The 12,668-nt window shown below is 44.2% G+C and overlaps 2 protein-coding genes across 6 annotated transcripts in view; one reads left to right on the forward strand and one right to left on the reverse strand.

Moving 5' to 3' along the window:
• Positions 1–352: 352 nt before the first annotated feature.
• Positions 353–7,302, reverse strand: TIGD6 (tigger transposable element derived 6). Of its 2 annotated transcripts, none has more exons than XM_068536190.1 (2): positions 7,209–7,302; positions 353–4,617 (listed from the first exon to the last, which is right to left on the reverse strand). In XM_068536190.1, exon 2 carries the CDS (start codon positions 4,532–4,534, stop codon positions 2,960–2,962), a length of 1,575 nt encoding a protein of 524 aa, XP_068392291.1. In that variant the 5' UTR covers positions 4,535–4,617; positions 7,209–7,302; the 3' UTR covers positions 353–2,959. The 2 variants fall into 2 exon arrangements, with proteins under 2 accessions (XP_068392291.1, XP_068392292.1); XM_068536191.1 differs by having other exon boundaries at positions 353–4,669.
• Positions 7,303–7,485: 183 nt separating this feature from the next.
• Positions 7,486–12,668, forward strand: part of HMGXB3 (HMG-box containing 3) — a 61,627-nt gene continuing 56,444 nt past the window's right edge. For 3 of the 4 annotated variants that reach the window (XM_068536184.1, XM_068536186.1, XM_068536185.1), the window contains exons 1-3: positions 7,819–7,903; positions 10,499–10,637; positions 11,520–11,694. In XM_068536184.1, the coding sequence (XP_068392285.1) occupies positions 10,501–10,637; positions 11,520–11,694 (312 nt within the window). In that variant the 5' untranslated portion in view covers positions 7,819–7,903; positions 10,499–10,500. Of the gene's footprint in view, positions 7,904–10,498; positions 10,638–11,519; positions 11,695–12,668 lie in introns of all 4 variants that reach the window. The other variant, XM_068536183.1, reaches the window with a different exon arrangement.

A 12,668-nucleotide genomic window follows, 5' to 3' on the forward strand; every position in this document is an offset into this window, starting at 1 on the left:
CATATGATATGTTAAATGAGTCAAGAATGTGAGATTTCTTTTTTTTAAAAAAATACCAAGTTTAAGTACATACTTACTGAATATTACTATATGCAAAGCACTTAGACAAAGCCTTTCACACTAAAGTCTTGTCTTGTAGAAATGGAGAATCCTGCAGTGACTTTCTGTGGAAGGAAATAGGTTTAGCTCCATATATCAGAATTCTTCATTATCACAGAATAGATTATAACCTGGACTGGAATAATATTTGAGCAATGATATTCATGGAAAACTTCTGCAAATCCTTTTATTTAAACTTTGGGTTTGTTTATTTATTATTTATTTATTTATTTATATATGGCTGTGTTGGGTCTTCGTTTCTGTGCGAGGGCTTTCTCTAGTTGCAGCAAGTGGGGGCCACTCTTCATCGCGGTGCACGAGCCTCTCGTTATCGCGGCCTCTCTTGTTGTGGAGCACAGGCTCCAGAAGCGCAGGCTCAGCAATTATGGCTCACGGGCCTAGTTGCTCCGCGGCACGTGGGCAGATTCTCGACCACTGCGCCACCAGGGAAGCCCTGCAAATCCTTTTAAATAGAGGACAGCCCTACCTTATCTTCAAGTCATTTTCTAGTAGAATTAATGCTTCATGCAACTTTAAAAATAAGGTGGCTTTGACATTACTTGTGTGTCAATTTATACACAAATGTTTATTGACATGCCTATGATGTTCCCAGCACAGTGCTAGGCACCTTTAAGGTTACAAAGGCTGAGTGGTCCCTGCTCTCGTGGAGCTTACAGTCTAAAGAGCCACAGAACATTGGCAAAACATTTAAGTGCTTAACTGAATGGTTTAGAGACAAAAGTGCGGAGGAGTTGAGGGAGAGAAGGGTGGAGCAGGTGCTGGAGTCTTCAAGGCTGGAAGAAAAAGGACTCCAGTTAGTTCTTGAAGAATGTGTAAGGCCCAGCTTGGTAGAGAACAGGGTGAGGCATTCAGGCAAAGGCACACTAGCAGACATGGGTATGGAGTGAAGACAATGGCCCATGGTGGGGCCACACACACTAAATTGTACTGAGCAACCAAGCAGTCAACTCCAGAGGGTGATTAGACTCAGATGCATAGTCTTTTATTTCTGTAGGCATTTGGGAGCCACCACAGACACTTGGGCAAGGGAAAGAGATCTAACATTATGTGCAAAATGGACTTCAGGAGAAAGATGAGGGAAGAAATTAGAAATTTCGTCAGTAATCCTGACACAGATGATGAGAGCAGTTAAGGTGTTGACAATGAGACAGAACCACGGGACTTAGCCAGAAGACACTGTTTTCCTTTCCTATGTGTTAATAATTTAAAATACGTATAGTACTTTTAATTCAAGTTATACTAGTTCGTTAAAAGGAAAAATATCCCAAATAACCTTTAAATACACATCTATTTAAACGTCTGCTGTTTTTTTGTGTTTTTTGTTTTGTTCAACAAAGTGGAAGGAGTACTTTCTATGATTAATCTGCTTTATACATGTTTCAATTAAGTAACTACAGAAAGAAGAATAACCAAATTGCTATGGGTTTCTGAAATAGCCACAAAATTAACCTGGGGCAGGGAACTACACGAGAACGCTAACAGGTCTTGTGTGTACCTTCTAAAAATGAAACCGACACTTTCTGACTCATTAGAAAATAGATACTAGGGTTTTAAAGGATATTAAGAATGCCTTTTTAAAAAAATTAATTTATTAATTATATTTATTTTTATTTTTGGCTGCGTTGGGTCTTCGTCGCTGCCCATGGGGGCATTCTCTAGTTATGGCGAGCCGGGGCTACTTTTTGTTGTGGTGCGCGGGCTTCTCATTACAGTGGCTTCTCTTGCTGCGGAGCACAGGCTCTAGGCGCACAGGCTTCAGTAGTTGTGGCACAGGGGCTCAGTAGTTGTGGCTCACGGACTTAGCTGCTCCACGGCATGTGGGATCTTCTTGGACCAGGGCTCGAACCTGTGTCCTCTGCATTGGCAGGCGGATTCTTAACCACTGCGCCACTAGGGAAGTCCAAGAATGCCTTTTTTATAGGAGAAAAACTTTAAGATAAATTTGATGATAAATTTACACAGCTTTAAATAACTTAAATCAACTCTGCTTTAGCATACTTCTCTGAAGAACAAACACAAAGGAATAAGGGTGATTTATGAAGTGATTTTAGTGAAGGGAAACATAGTGTGCCCTCACGTTAATGACATGAGGCTGGATTATCCACAGGTGTGGAGAGGACCACTGTGGATTATCCAAATAATCCAAACACTCTCACACATGTCATCTCTCTCACAAGTGTTCCTCTCACCTTGTCTGGATTTGAGAGGTACACTGGAAGGTATGTTCTCTCCCATGATTGTGATTAACAGCATTCTCTGATATTTACCACATCTTCCAGATTGTATCATGTCTCCTCTTTCTGGCACTTTATTTCCCTGTACCCCAGCATTGTACTAATAATAATCCTGAAGTATTAAAAGATGCTTTGATAGGCTAGATGGCTCTTGTTAAGTCTTTTGGCACAAACAGATGCACCTCTACTGAATACTTGGTGGGGCATTCAAGAGAATAGCTAAGAAGGTTCTGGAGTTACCAAATCAGCAGGAAGGAGTTAACAGTTCTGGAGTAAGAACAGCTGATACTTTTTTTTTTTTGACAGTTAGTGATTGGGAGTATTCAGGTGGCCAGCTAAAGAGAGAAGTGCTAGAATCCAGATGGACCAGTGGTTCTTAAGCATGGACCTTGGACCACATCAGCATTGGCATCACCTGGGAACTTGTTAGAAATGAAAAGTCTTGGGCCCCAAATTCCATTCAAGAAAGTTTTCTGATTATTTCAGAAAACTGGAATGTTGTCACAATAATATTGCTTAAAATTTAAGTTCAATATCCTAGCTAAAGAAATATTTATTCTTGTAAACTACATCTTCTAAATTAAAAGAGGCAGTTAATTTCTACATTATTTTGTTTGGAGGAACTCTGTAATTTTGGAATCAACAAGAGTTTGTGTCACTCTTCTCATTAAATATTCATCTATGCCATTTAGCTGTCCAAAAATGGCATCAGGAACACCTACACAAGTGGAAAGGAACCATCTAAGTTTCTGTGCACTTGAGATGGCCTCTGTGATGGTGACTTTTGGCTGCTGTGGTAAAGATGCCTCCCCCTCATCTTCACTTCCAGCTTCATCAGTACTTTCACCAGCCACCATGTCCTGGATGACCTCTGTGTCCAGCAGCTCCTGAGAGATGATGAGGTCATCATCTGCAGTGACAAAGTCCTGGAAATTTATTTCATTTGGGACACAGGTGGCAATAGCCACTGAGTGCCACAACTTTTCAATGGCAATATCTGGTTCACTGGCTGCTGCTTCTGCGTCAGAATCTATCAATTCCACAGGGATGATGCCTGCCTTCTGCCAGCATTTCACCACTGTGGACTGCTTGACTGACCACCATGCCACGGCAATCATGTCAATGGCCTGCTTGATGTCCACTTTTTCTTGATCTTCACTGCTGTTGAGCTTGAGGAGGATCTGTTTTAGCAGGTGGCTCCTGTACAGCACTTTTGTGGTATGAATTATGCCAAGATTCAGTGGCTGCAAGACGGCAGTACACTTTGAGGGCAGATACCCCACCTGAATCCTTTCCAAGCGTGGAAGCATGTTGTGAGCGGAGCAGTTGTCAATCAGCAGGAGGATCCGGCGTTCTGCCTGCTTCATTCTGGCATCCACTTGCATCAGCCACTCATTAAACAGATCCTGTGTCATCCACGCCTGCTGGTTGGCTCGGTAGTCACAAGGGAGGGAATGGACATTCTTGAGGCAGCGTGGGTTGGCTGACCTACCAACAATCAATGGTCTCATTTTTTCAGTCCCTGAAGCATTGCAACAAAAGAGTGCTGTCAACCGCTGCCTTGCTTTCTTGCCCCCTCTACAATGGTCCCCTCTAGCAGCAAGTGTGTGCTGGGGAAGCAACTGGAAAAACACTCCTGTCTCATGAGCATTAAAGATATCATCTGGGCTGTAGTCAGCAATTAGTTTTATAATTTCCCCTGCATGCCACTCATTAACCTTATCTATTCCTAGACCATTCATTAATCTGTCACTATCCTCTCTGCAGACTGCTTTCAAAGCAATTCCATGGCGATCCCGAAATCTGTTCAGCCAGCCCACACTTGCTTGAAAATTGTCATAGCCTAGCATGTTGGCCAAGTTTAGTGCTTTTTTCCGAATGACAGAACCAGTCACGAGAATGTTTTTGGCATGGATTTCTTGAAACCAAGCAAAAACGGCCTTATCAATGTCGTCATAAAGAGTATTCCTCATTCTTTTCCTCTGGGGTCCCACAGATGCCCCCCGCACCTTTTCTTCAAATTTGGCACGATCCTTTAAGAATGTAGACAAAGTAGAAGGAGTGATACTGAATTCTTTTGCCACATCGCCTTTCCTCTTGCCTGAGTCCACAGCTTCCACAACTTTCATTTTCTCCTCTAGGGAGAACTGCTGACGTTTCTTGTTCCCCTTGTTTGCCATATCTGTAGAATGAGGGCCGGACCACAACTACCAGGGCTGTGTCTGTTCCTCCTCTTGGCTTGTTTTGCCACAAGTGAGGAAAACTGAGAAGACAAAATGGAGTGCCTATCAGGAACCGAAGATAATGGATTCCCCCTAAAAGATGGGTTCAGATTTTTAAAAATTGTATTAGAAAAATGATAATATAAGGCCGAAGTCAAGAGAAGATAGGATCATGCTACTGACTTTTTGTAGAGGTTATTTATACAGACTCATAGAATGTTTGAAATAAAAGAGATATAGTCTAGTTTACTTAAACTTTCTGAGCCTTTGTAAAAATAATAACAATGTCTGGTCTGTCTACTGTGAGACTATATTGAAGTAACAGATGGTAAAAGAACTTTGCAAATAGCAATGCATTGTATAAATTCAAGGAATTATTATCTGGCTCATTTTAAAGATACAGAAACTGAGGCCCAGGGAAGGGGCCTACCCAGGTTCATAGAGCTCAGATTTCTTGACTCAGATCAGTGCTATTTCTGCAACTCCATAGTCCTGCTTGAAATTCCACCACAGTGAGATCTTCATAGCTCTATCACTGCTTGGCTTGGAAGGATTTTTCACTGCCGGAAGATGTTTCTCATAGCCACACATTCATTTAATAAATATTTACAGGTGCCAAGTGGTAAGGACACAATGAAGAACAACATAGTCAAGGTCCCTGCCCTTATGAAATAATACAATGTGATGTAGGGAGACAAACACTAAGTGAACAGATAAATTAGTTAATTACAGAGTGTGATATGTGCTATGAAGGATATAAACATGATCCAACAGTAGCAGTTTTGGTAATTGCCTGCTTAAACCTTTTATCATGAGAGTCCTCAAAGAACAAGAGGAGGCTGCTGTGCTTCAGGCTGTGACTGCCCCTTTTTAAGGACTGGTTTCTGTCACTACCCCCACACATCTGTCTATCCAATCATGGCATCCTCTGTGTGCTAAGCACTGTGCTTGATGCCAGCCATACAGAGGTGAATGCAGCATAGTGCCTACCATTGAGGAGCTTACCAGGGAAGACAAAACTAGAGTATGGAGTGCTATAACAGAGGTTACAGAGTACTGTGGACGAGAAGACAGAACTGGGATGATCAACTGGGTGGGACACAGATGGGCAGTGTACTTCAAAGAGGAAAAAATATTGATGTTGGGACTTAAAGTATAAACAAATAGGGATTCATGAGATAGAAGGAAATATGTGTAAAGGCAATGAAGTACTATAGAAAATAAAAAGACATGATCAGGAAAAAGAAAGTCTTTGGAGAAGAGAACAAGGATCTTGGGACAATAAGATGCCTTTGGAGTTTTGTTTTCTGTTTTTGGAATGACATGATCAGATTTTCACTTTAGAAAGAGTCTTTTGGTTGCAAGGTGGAGAACCTAATAGGTAAAGTCCATTTTCCTAAGAGGTGGCCCTAAATCTGAAGGTAAATGCAGGCTAGCCTAGTAGGCCATATATAGTTGGGATGTGCTAATTTGAGTGCAACAAGAAGCTCCTGAAGGATTTTAAGCAAGGAGAAAGATGACTGCTGTGTGAAGAATGGAATGGAAGGGTGTCAGAGAAAAAGAAAGAGACTAGTTAGGAGGCTGTTGCCGGAGTCCAGATGTGAGATAATGGTGGCTTGGATAGAGTAATAGTGAAGATGGTAAGAAGTAGTCAGTTTGGGACTATGTTTTTGTGGATCTTGCTGATGGACTGAATGTGAGGTGCAAGAGGAGTCAAGGATAACTCCCAGATTTCTGGCTTGAGCACTGAGCAATTGAGTGGATGGTGATGCCACTTATTGAAATGAGAACCAATTATTGGTCCTTTGTAAACATAATTTGTTACTTTCCATGCTTAATATCGCTTACATGTGGTAGGACTGGGATTCAATCCCAAGGAGGCTCAGCACAAAGCTGGCATTCTGAACACTACACAGTGCTATATAGCTTGTTCTGGGAACAACCAGTACTGAGCAGAGATGTGGAGAGAGAATGAATCAAGAGCCAAACCAAAGTCTTGTAGGTCGAGATAAGTTTGAATTTTATTCTAAGTAAACAAGAGGACACTGGAGGGTCTTAAGCAGAGAGTGACCTAATCAGGCTTACAGTGCAAAAAGATCAATTTGCGTGTTGTGGAGAATAGATTGTAGAGGGAAAAGAGAGGAGATGGGAAGAAATTGCCTCAGTCCAGGCAGGAGATGACGGTGACTAGGAGAAGACTGGTGACGGTGGTAGATGGAGAAAAGTAGGCAGATTGGAAATGCACTTGCAAGGTAGTGAGGGTGAGGGGACTTGTACGAATGTGGCACCATCTGTGACATCGGCGGGAAGGGACACTGCAATCCTTATCTGATTCCAGAGCCTCTCCACATGGTCATTCAGCTCCGTTTGAATCACTCACTACCATTACTGTGTGTGGGACGGTGGGAGAGACGGATTGAGGGCAGATCACTGGGGTGAGGAGGACGGTTTCATGCGGCACTAGGAAGTAAGAACCCTGTCCTGAACAAGCCGGGACAGTGATGAGGACTGGGGTCAGGCCTTGAACGCCGTGCTGGGAGGGTGGTGCTCGGGCTCCCCTCGCCAGACGTGGCTTCGACAGGCGAGGCGGGGCCTCGACCCCTCACGCTCGCCACAGCCCCGCCCCATTTACCTGAACGCCCTACGGCAATGCCCTGGGGCTGAGGGCGTCCACCGTGGTCGGCCGCAGCTTCCTCCTCCTCCCGGAACCTCTAGCAGGAAGTAGTCCGTCCGCCTTAGCGGCCCCCTTCTAAGCCTCTAAGCACTTTCTAGGGGCCCGCCCCTCAGCCCGGGCTGGGCTGTTGCGCCTGCGCAAGGGGTCGCACGCAGTCACGCGCCGCCGGCCGCTTCCGGCGCGCCGCGAGGGTCGCCGGGACGGGTTTTCCTAGCGGTCCGAGGTGTGCTGCTGCTGTTGCTGCCGCTGAACCGGTGCCGCGGCGACGCCCGTGTCCCTGCTGTCTTCCTCGGGCTCCCCGGGGCTTGACCCCCGGGGCTCTCGGCAGGCGTCGGTGAAGAGCCTGCGGAGAGAACCTGTGCTCCCACACCCGCCCTCTACAACCCCACATCACGACTCCGAGGAAGGGGAGAGAGAGGGGCTGTCGCGACTCCGCGCCGTGTGTCGCCGGGCGGGGCCGCGGGGCCGGGGCTCCTCTAGCCCCCGGGATGCGCGCGCGAGCCCTCGTCTCCACTTCCTTGTTGCCACTGCCACGACTGGAGCCGCCTCTCTCCGACAGCGGGGAGCGCGAGTGCGCCGGCCAGCCCCCCCGTCGAGCCCCCTGGCCGGGCGCCTCCGGGAATGTAAGCCGCGCGGCTTTCACGCTTCTCCGGGTAAGTCCCGCTTTCGAGCGCCGCGCCGCGCCGCACCGCACCGGCTGGGCGCCCGCGAGCTGGGAGCTGCGGCTCTCTGAGCCCTGTTGCCTCTTCTACGAAGTAGGAGTAGTGAGCCTTAGTTTCCACCTCCTGCATTCGGTACCTTTGGGACATCTAAGGCCCATAGGCCGACCATGGCCCACTGCTGAGGCGTCAGAAGCCATTTAATGAGGTTCCGAGGAGGATCTGATAGGAGTGAAAGCGTGTCACAAATTTCAAGTACTGCCTTCTCTTTTACAGATGAGAAAACTGAGGCTTAGAGTAAGTAGATTGCTCAAGGTCATAGAGCTCTGTGCGCGTGCTGTTAAAATGCGTAACTTAAATTTAGTACCCTGATCTTCTGCCCTCCAGAGCCCTTGGTTTTAACCTTTATATTATCGTGCCTTTTTTTTTTTTTTTTTTGCATTGCTGTACTGAGGCCTAGGATCTGAAAATACTCTTGGACCCAGGCTTAAACCGGGCTACTCAAAGAAGCCAAAACCCAGGGTAGTCTGTTCCTGCCCCTACCCCAATATGATTGTAATGACTTTGTTTTCTAATTTGTTTTGCTCTGGGTGCTAAAACCTTGTATGTCATTCTTTACAGAAGCTCTCCTGCAGTTATTGTTTTTCTCAGCAAGACTCAAGGGCTGAGAAGTCAATTATGAAAGGCAAGAAAAGCACATCCCCACATAGCCTTGATTTGAACCCTAGCATCCCTTACCCAATGAAGGCACTGGCCTATTTCTTACCGAGCCAAGTTGTGGGTTATGTTCTCCTCCAGAGTTGCACTATAACCGAATGCAGTGGGGTTTTTTTGTTGTTGTTTTTGTTTTGTTTTACAATGGGAAGGGAAATCATTTAGAGATGGTACCGAACTAGAAAGAACCTTAGGAATAATGTGTTCTTAGCCTCAGGTATATCTTTGAAATTATAGGTGAAATACTTGTCTGCATTTTCTGGGAGAGGGTTTTTCCCGCTTTACAACATTCTCAAAGGGATTCTTGCCTCTCAACAAGTTAGGAACCACTGATTTCAGCCTCTTCAGTCTCACTTGAGGAACAACTGAAATTTAGGGAGGGGAGTAGACTTATCTGAGATCACATGGTTAGAATTTAGACTTGGATCCTGGTCTCCTGACTCAACACACAGTGCTCTTTTTCTCATACCTTATCAGATACCTCATCATTTGTGGAGTGAGTTCTAAATGAGATGTGAGTGGGTCTTGTAATACACATATCAGTTCTGTATTTACTTACACAGCTCCTTCTTCCCAGAATCCTAAATTATCTGCTGACAGATTTTCCAGAGCAACTATATTATTTCTCTCTCATAAAATTCAAGTGGTTTTTGGGAGCCTTTCTCCATCCAAGGATTGAGTCTGTGGGTAAAACTCCAACTTAGCGTGTGGCCACAAATAAACTAACTCTTCTTGAACTAGTCATTGAATTTTTTTAATGCCTTCCTTTCCCTAGGAAAAGCTATTAGTAGGTTTTCTGTTTCTTAGGCCAGTGCTAGAGAGTTAATGTCGGTCTGTCAGATTACTGTTTAGACCTGAGCTGTTCAGTACCGCGCTAACCATGTGTGGTTATTTAAACTAATTACAATTAAATAAAATGAAATCAATTGAGTTCTTCAATCACACAAGCCACATTTCAGGTGCTCAATAGCCATAATTAGCTACTGTATTGGAGGAGCACAGATGAAGATCATTTCTGTCATCGCAAAAAGTTTTTTGAACAGTGCTGGTTTAGAGGGTTGTGGGTGGAGATGGGAGCAGTGTAGTATGGAAGAAGGCTCACAGTTGGATTTTGGAACTAAAAAATCTGCCTTTCAAGTCCCTGGGTGTGGTGGCCTTGGGCAGGTCGTTAAGCATCTCAGGCAGACATGATTCATCTTTAATAATGAACCCTTTTTGTATAGCACTATTCTCAAATGGAGTTATGTCCTTAAGCCTTATCACTATAAGTCTGTGGTAAGGTGGGTGAGACATCTCTTTTTAATGTGTGAGAGAATTGAACCTAAAGCAGCTAAAGGACCTGCCCAAAGTCATACAAACTGGCGGAATGTAAAGAAACTTTGCTACATATTGGCACTTAACACATGTTTGAATGAATGAGTGAATCAGTGAAGCATTTTGCTTAAGGTGATGCCATGAGGGAGTGTCCAGAACTGACTCCTGGCCAAGTATTTACCTGTTACCATATGGAATTCTTGTAATGTGGGGCTAATCTTTGTGTTGAAGGATTACTGAGTATCCCATGAACGAATATAAGTGAAAGGGCTCTCTAAGCTAGTGATCTCAGGTTTGCCTAGTCAGAGGACTCACCTGGCGCAGGTGTTAAGCACACGGATTGCCACACCCTTTAGTGATTCTGATTCAGAAGGGCTGAGGTTGAACCCTGGAATCTGAATGTTTAGTAGGTTCCCCAGGTGCTTCTTAGGATCCATCTGCTGAGTTTGGCAAATGACTGAGTCTTAAGGCCGTGGCAGAGATAAGGATCATTGGATCGGGAGGCTGCTGTCCCCTTTAGGGTAGATTCTTGAACCTTGTTTATGTTTGACTTTCCTCTAGCCATGGATGCATCATATGATGGTACTGAGGTAACTGTCGTGATGGAGGAAATTGAGGAAGCCTACTGTTACACCTCCCCTGGGCCACCCAAGAAGAAGAAAAAGTATAAAATACATGGAGAAAAGGCCAAGAAACCCAGGTTAGCCGACACATTTTGGTAGCTGGCATTTATAAACAGAAGCTGCTTGGAGAACTGTGTTGAAGAAGACTTTAGCCTGTGTCCAGATTCACTGAGAGTGCCATGTCATTTGTTGAAGTCTCCTGATGGGCAGTGGGGTTGGAGGGAGAGGGTGATTGAGAGTGGGAAGTGGCCGATTGATGCCAGCAGTTGCCATTCCTATCCAAATCTTGGTCATGTTTCTAGGCTTTAGCAGGAAATATACATACAAATGGTGGAAGCTCTGTACAAGAGAACCACTTTATTACTAATGCCATTGTTATTTAAATATTTAATTAGGACATCAATAAAAATTTGGAATTATAAATAGCGCCAATGATATCTATAAAGAATATCCAAATTGTAGCTCTAATCTCCCTCTTAACTGTGAACACTCCAAACTTCTTGCTGAGGCTCCCAGCACTGGGTCCCTTTGATAGTTCTACTTGCTTCCCTCTCTCAGCCTTGGCGAGGTGCTGTTGACCAGTGAGATGACCAAAGGCTGTGTAGAAGAGTAGGGTGTGAGTGGTAATTAGTCCTCTAATTAACCTTTTCCTGAAAGCGGAATGAGGGGACACCTTTATCTATCTTTGCCCATGTTGGGATTTAAGGCCAGTCATCCCTGCAGAAAAAGTGGTCATGGCAAAGTAGACCAGACAAGCCTTTGCTTCCACATTTCTGGAGGGAGAAACCTCCCCCTGTTCACCCTCTGGAGGTGTTATTTAAATGTTTCTTTGCTTCAGTCTCTATTTAGAGAAATGCTTTTGAAATGAAAAGCTGGGTTTTGTATTTAGCTCCTCACTACTTAAACATTGTGGTATTTACTGGTTGAGGGAAAACCTTAAGAAGTCCTTGCTTCCTCAGGTCTGCTTACCTTCTGTACTATTACGACATCTACCTGAAAGTGCAGCAGGAGCTCCCCCACCTCCCTCAATCTGAGATCAATAAGAAGATTAGTGAGAGTTGGAGGCTTCTCAGTGTGGCCGAGAGGAGTTACTACTTGGAGAAAGCCAAACTAGAGAAAGAAGGTTTGGATCCTGTAAGTAATTTTTTTTTTTTTTTCTCCAGCTAATACCTCCATTGCCTTAGTGGTGAGGCTTTGGGGAGTCCAACCCCCTGTTTTCCTGTTTCTTTCTCTCTTCTTAGGAAAACTTTGAGTTGAGTCATTTTTACCTTTCTTGAGTCTGATATTGTCTGCTTCCTTTTTTTTTTCTTTGGCTGCACTGCGTGGGTTGGGGGACCTCAGTTCCCTGACCAGGTATTGAACCTGGGCCATGGCAGTGTGCCGAGTCATAAACACTGGACCGCCAGGGAATTCCCTGTCTGTTTCCATTTCGGTCATGCCCTGTACTCTCTTTATTCTTTGCTTGCAGCAGTAAATGATCCCCAGTGAGCCTTAGGTTCCTTTTCTGAATTTTAGCAAAACTTGGAGCCACTTGTCCTTGTGGGTAGTTAGTGTTATTTTTCTTTTATAGAGTAGCTTCTACAGGCATTTTTCCTATACCATGAATTTTCATGTTATCAATTGAGTGTAAGTATAATTAATTTGTGTTGTGCTGACCACTGTCAGTTATAACGTAATCAGCAATTAGGCTTGCAAGTTTAGAGGTAGACACAGCTGCTTTATTTAAGGCCACGTTCTTTTGTTACCACTGGTGGTATTGAACTGTGCCAGAAGGAAAAGTGCAAGGCTAAAGATGAAATTGATGGAGGACATTGAGCCTTTGAGTGCTTGGATTAAAGAATAAGCAAGGAAGCCCTTAGGTTTGTGTCTGTCAGCCATTTTGTTATTTCTAGTTCACAGGAATAAAATGGACTGACAACTGTTAACACTGTTGTTTTTTTTTTAAACTGAAATTCCTGCAGGAAAAATAACCTTGTTATTGCAAGCTGAAACCTTTTAACCTTAACTCTTTTTTTTTTTTTTCAATTGAAACAATTGTATCTAACTTCTTTTTTGATAATGTAGAGCAAAGGTTCCTCAGGAATGCAACAACTATGTTATAGCAGAAT

The sequence above is a fragment of the Eschrichtius robustus genome, chromosome 2, assembly GCF_028021215.1.
Source record: "Eschrichtius robustus isolate mEscRob2 chromosome 2, mEscRob2.pri, whole genome shotgun sequence".
In the NCBI taxonomy this organism is placed as follows: domain Eukaryota; kingdom Metazoa; phylum Chordata; class Mammalia; order Artiodactyla; family Eschrichtiidae; genus Eschrichtius; species Eschrichtius robustus.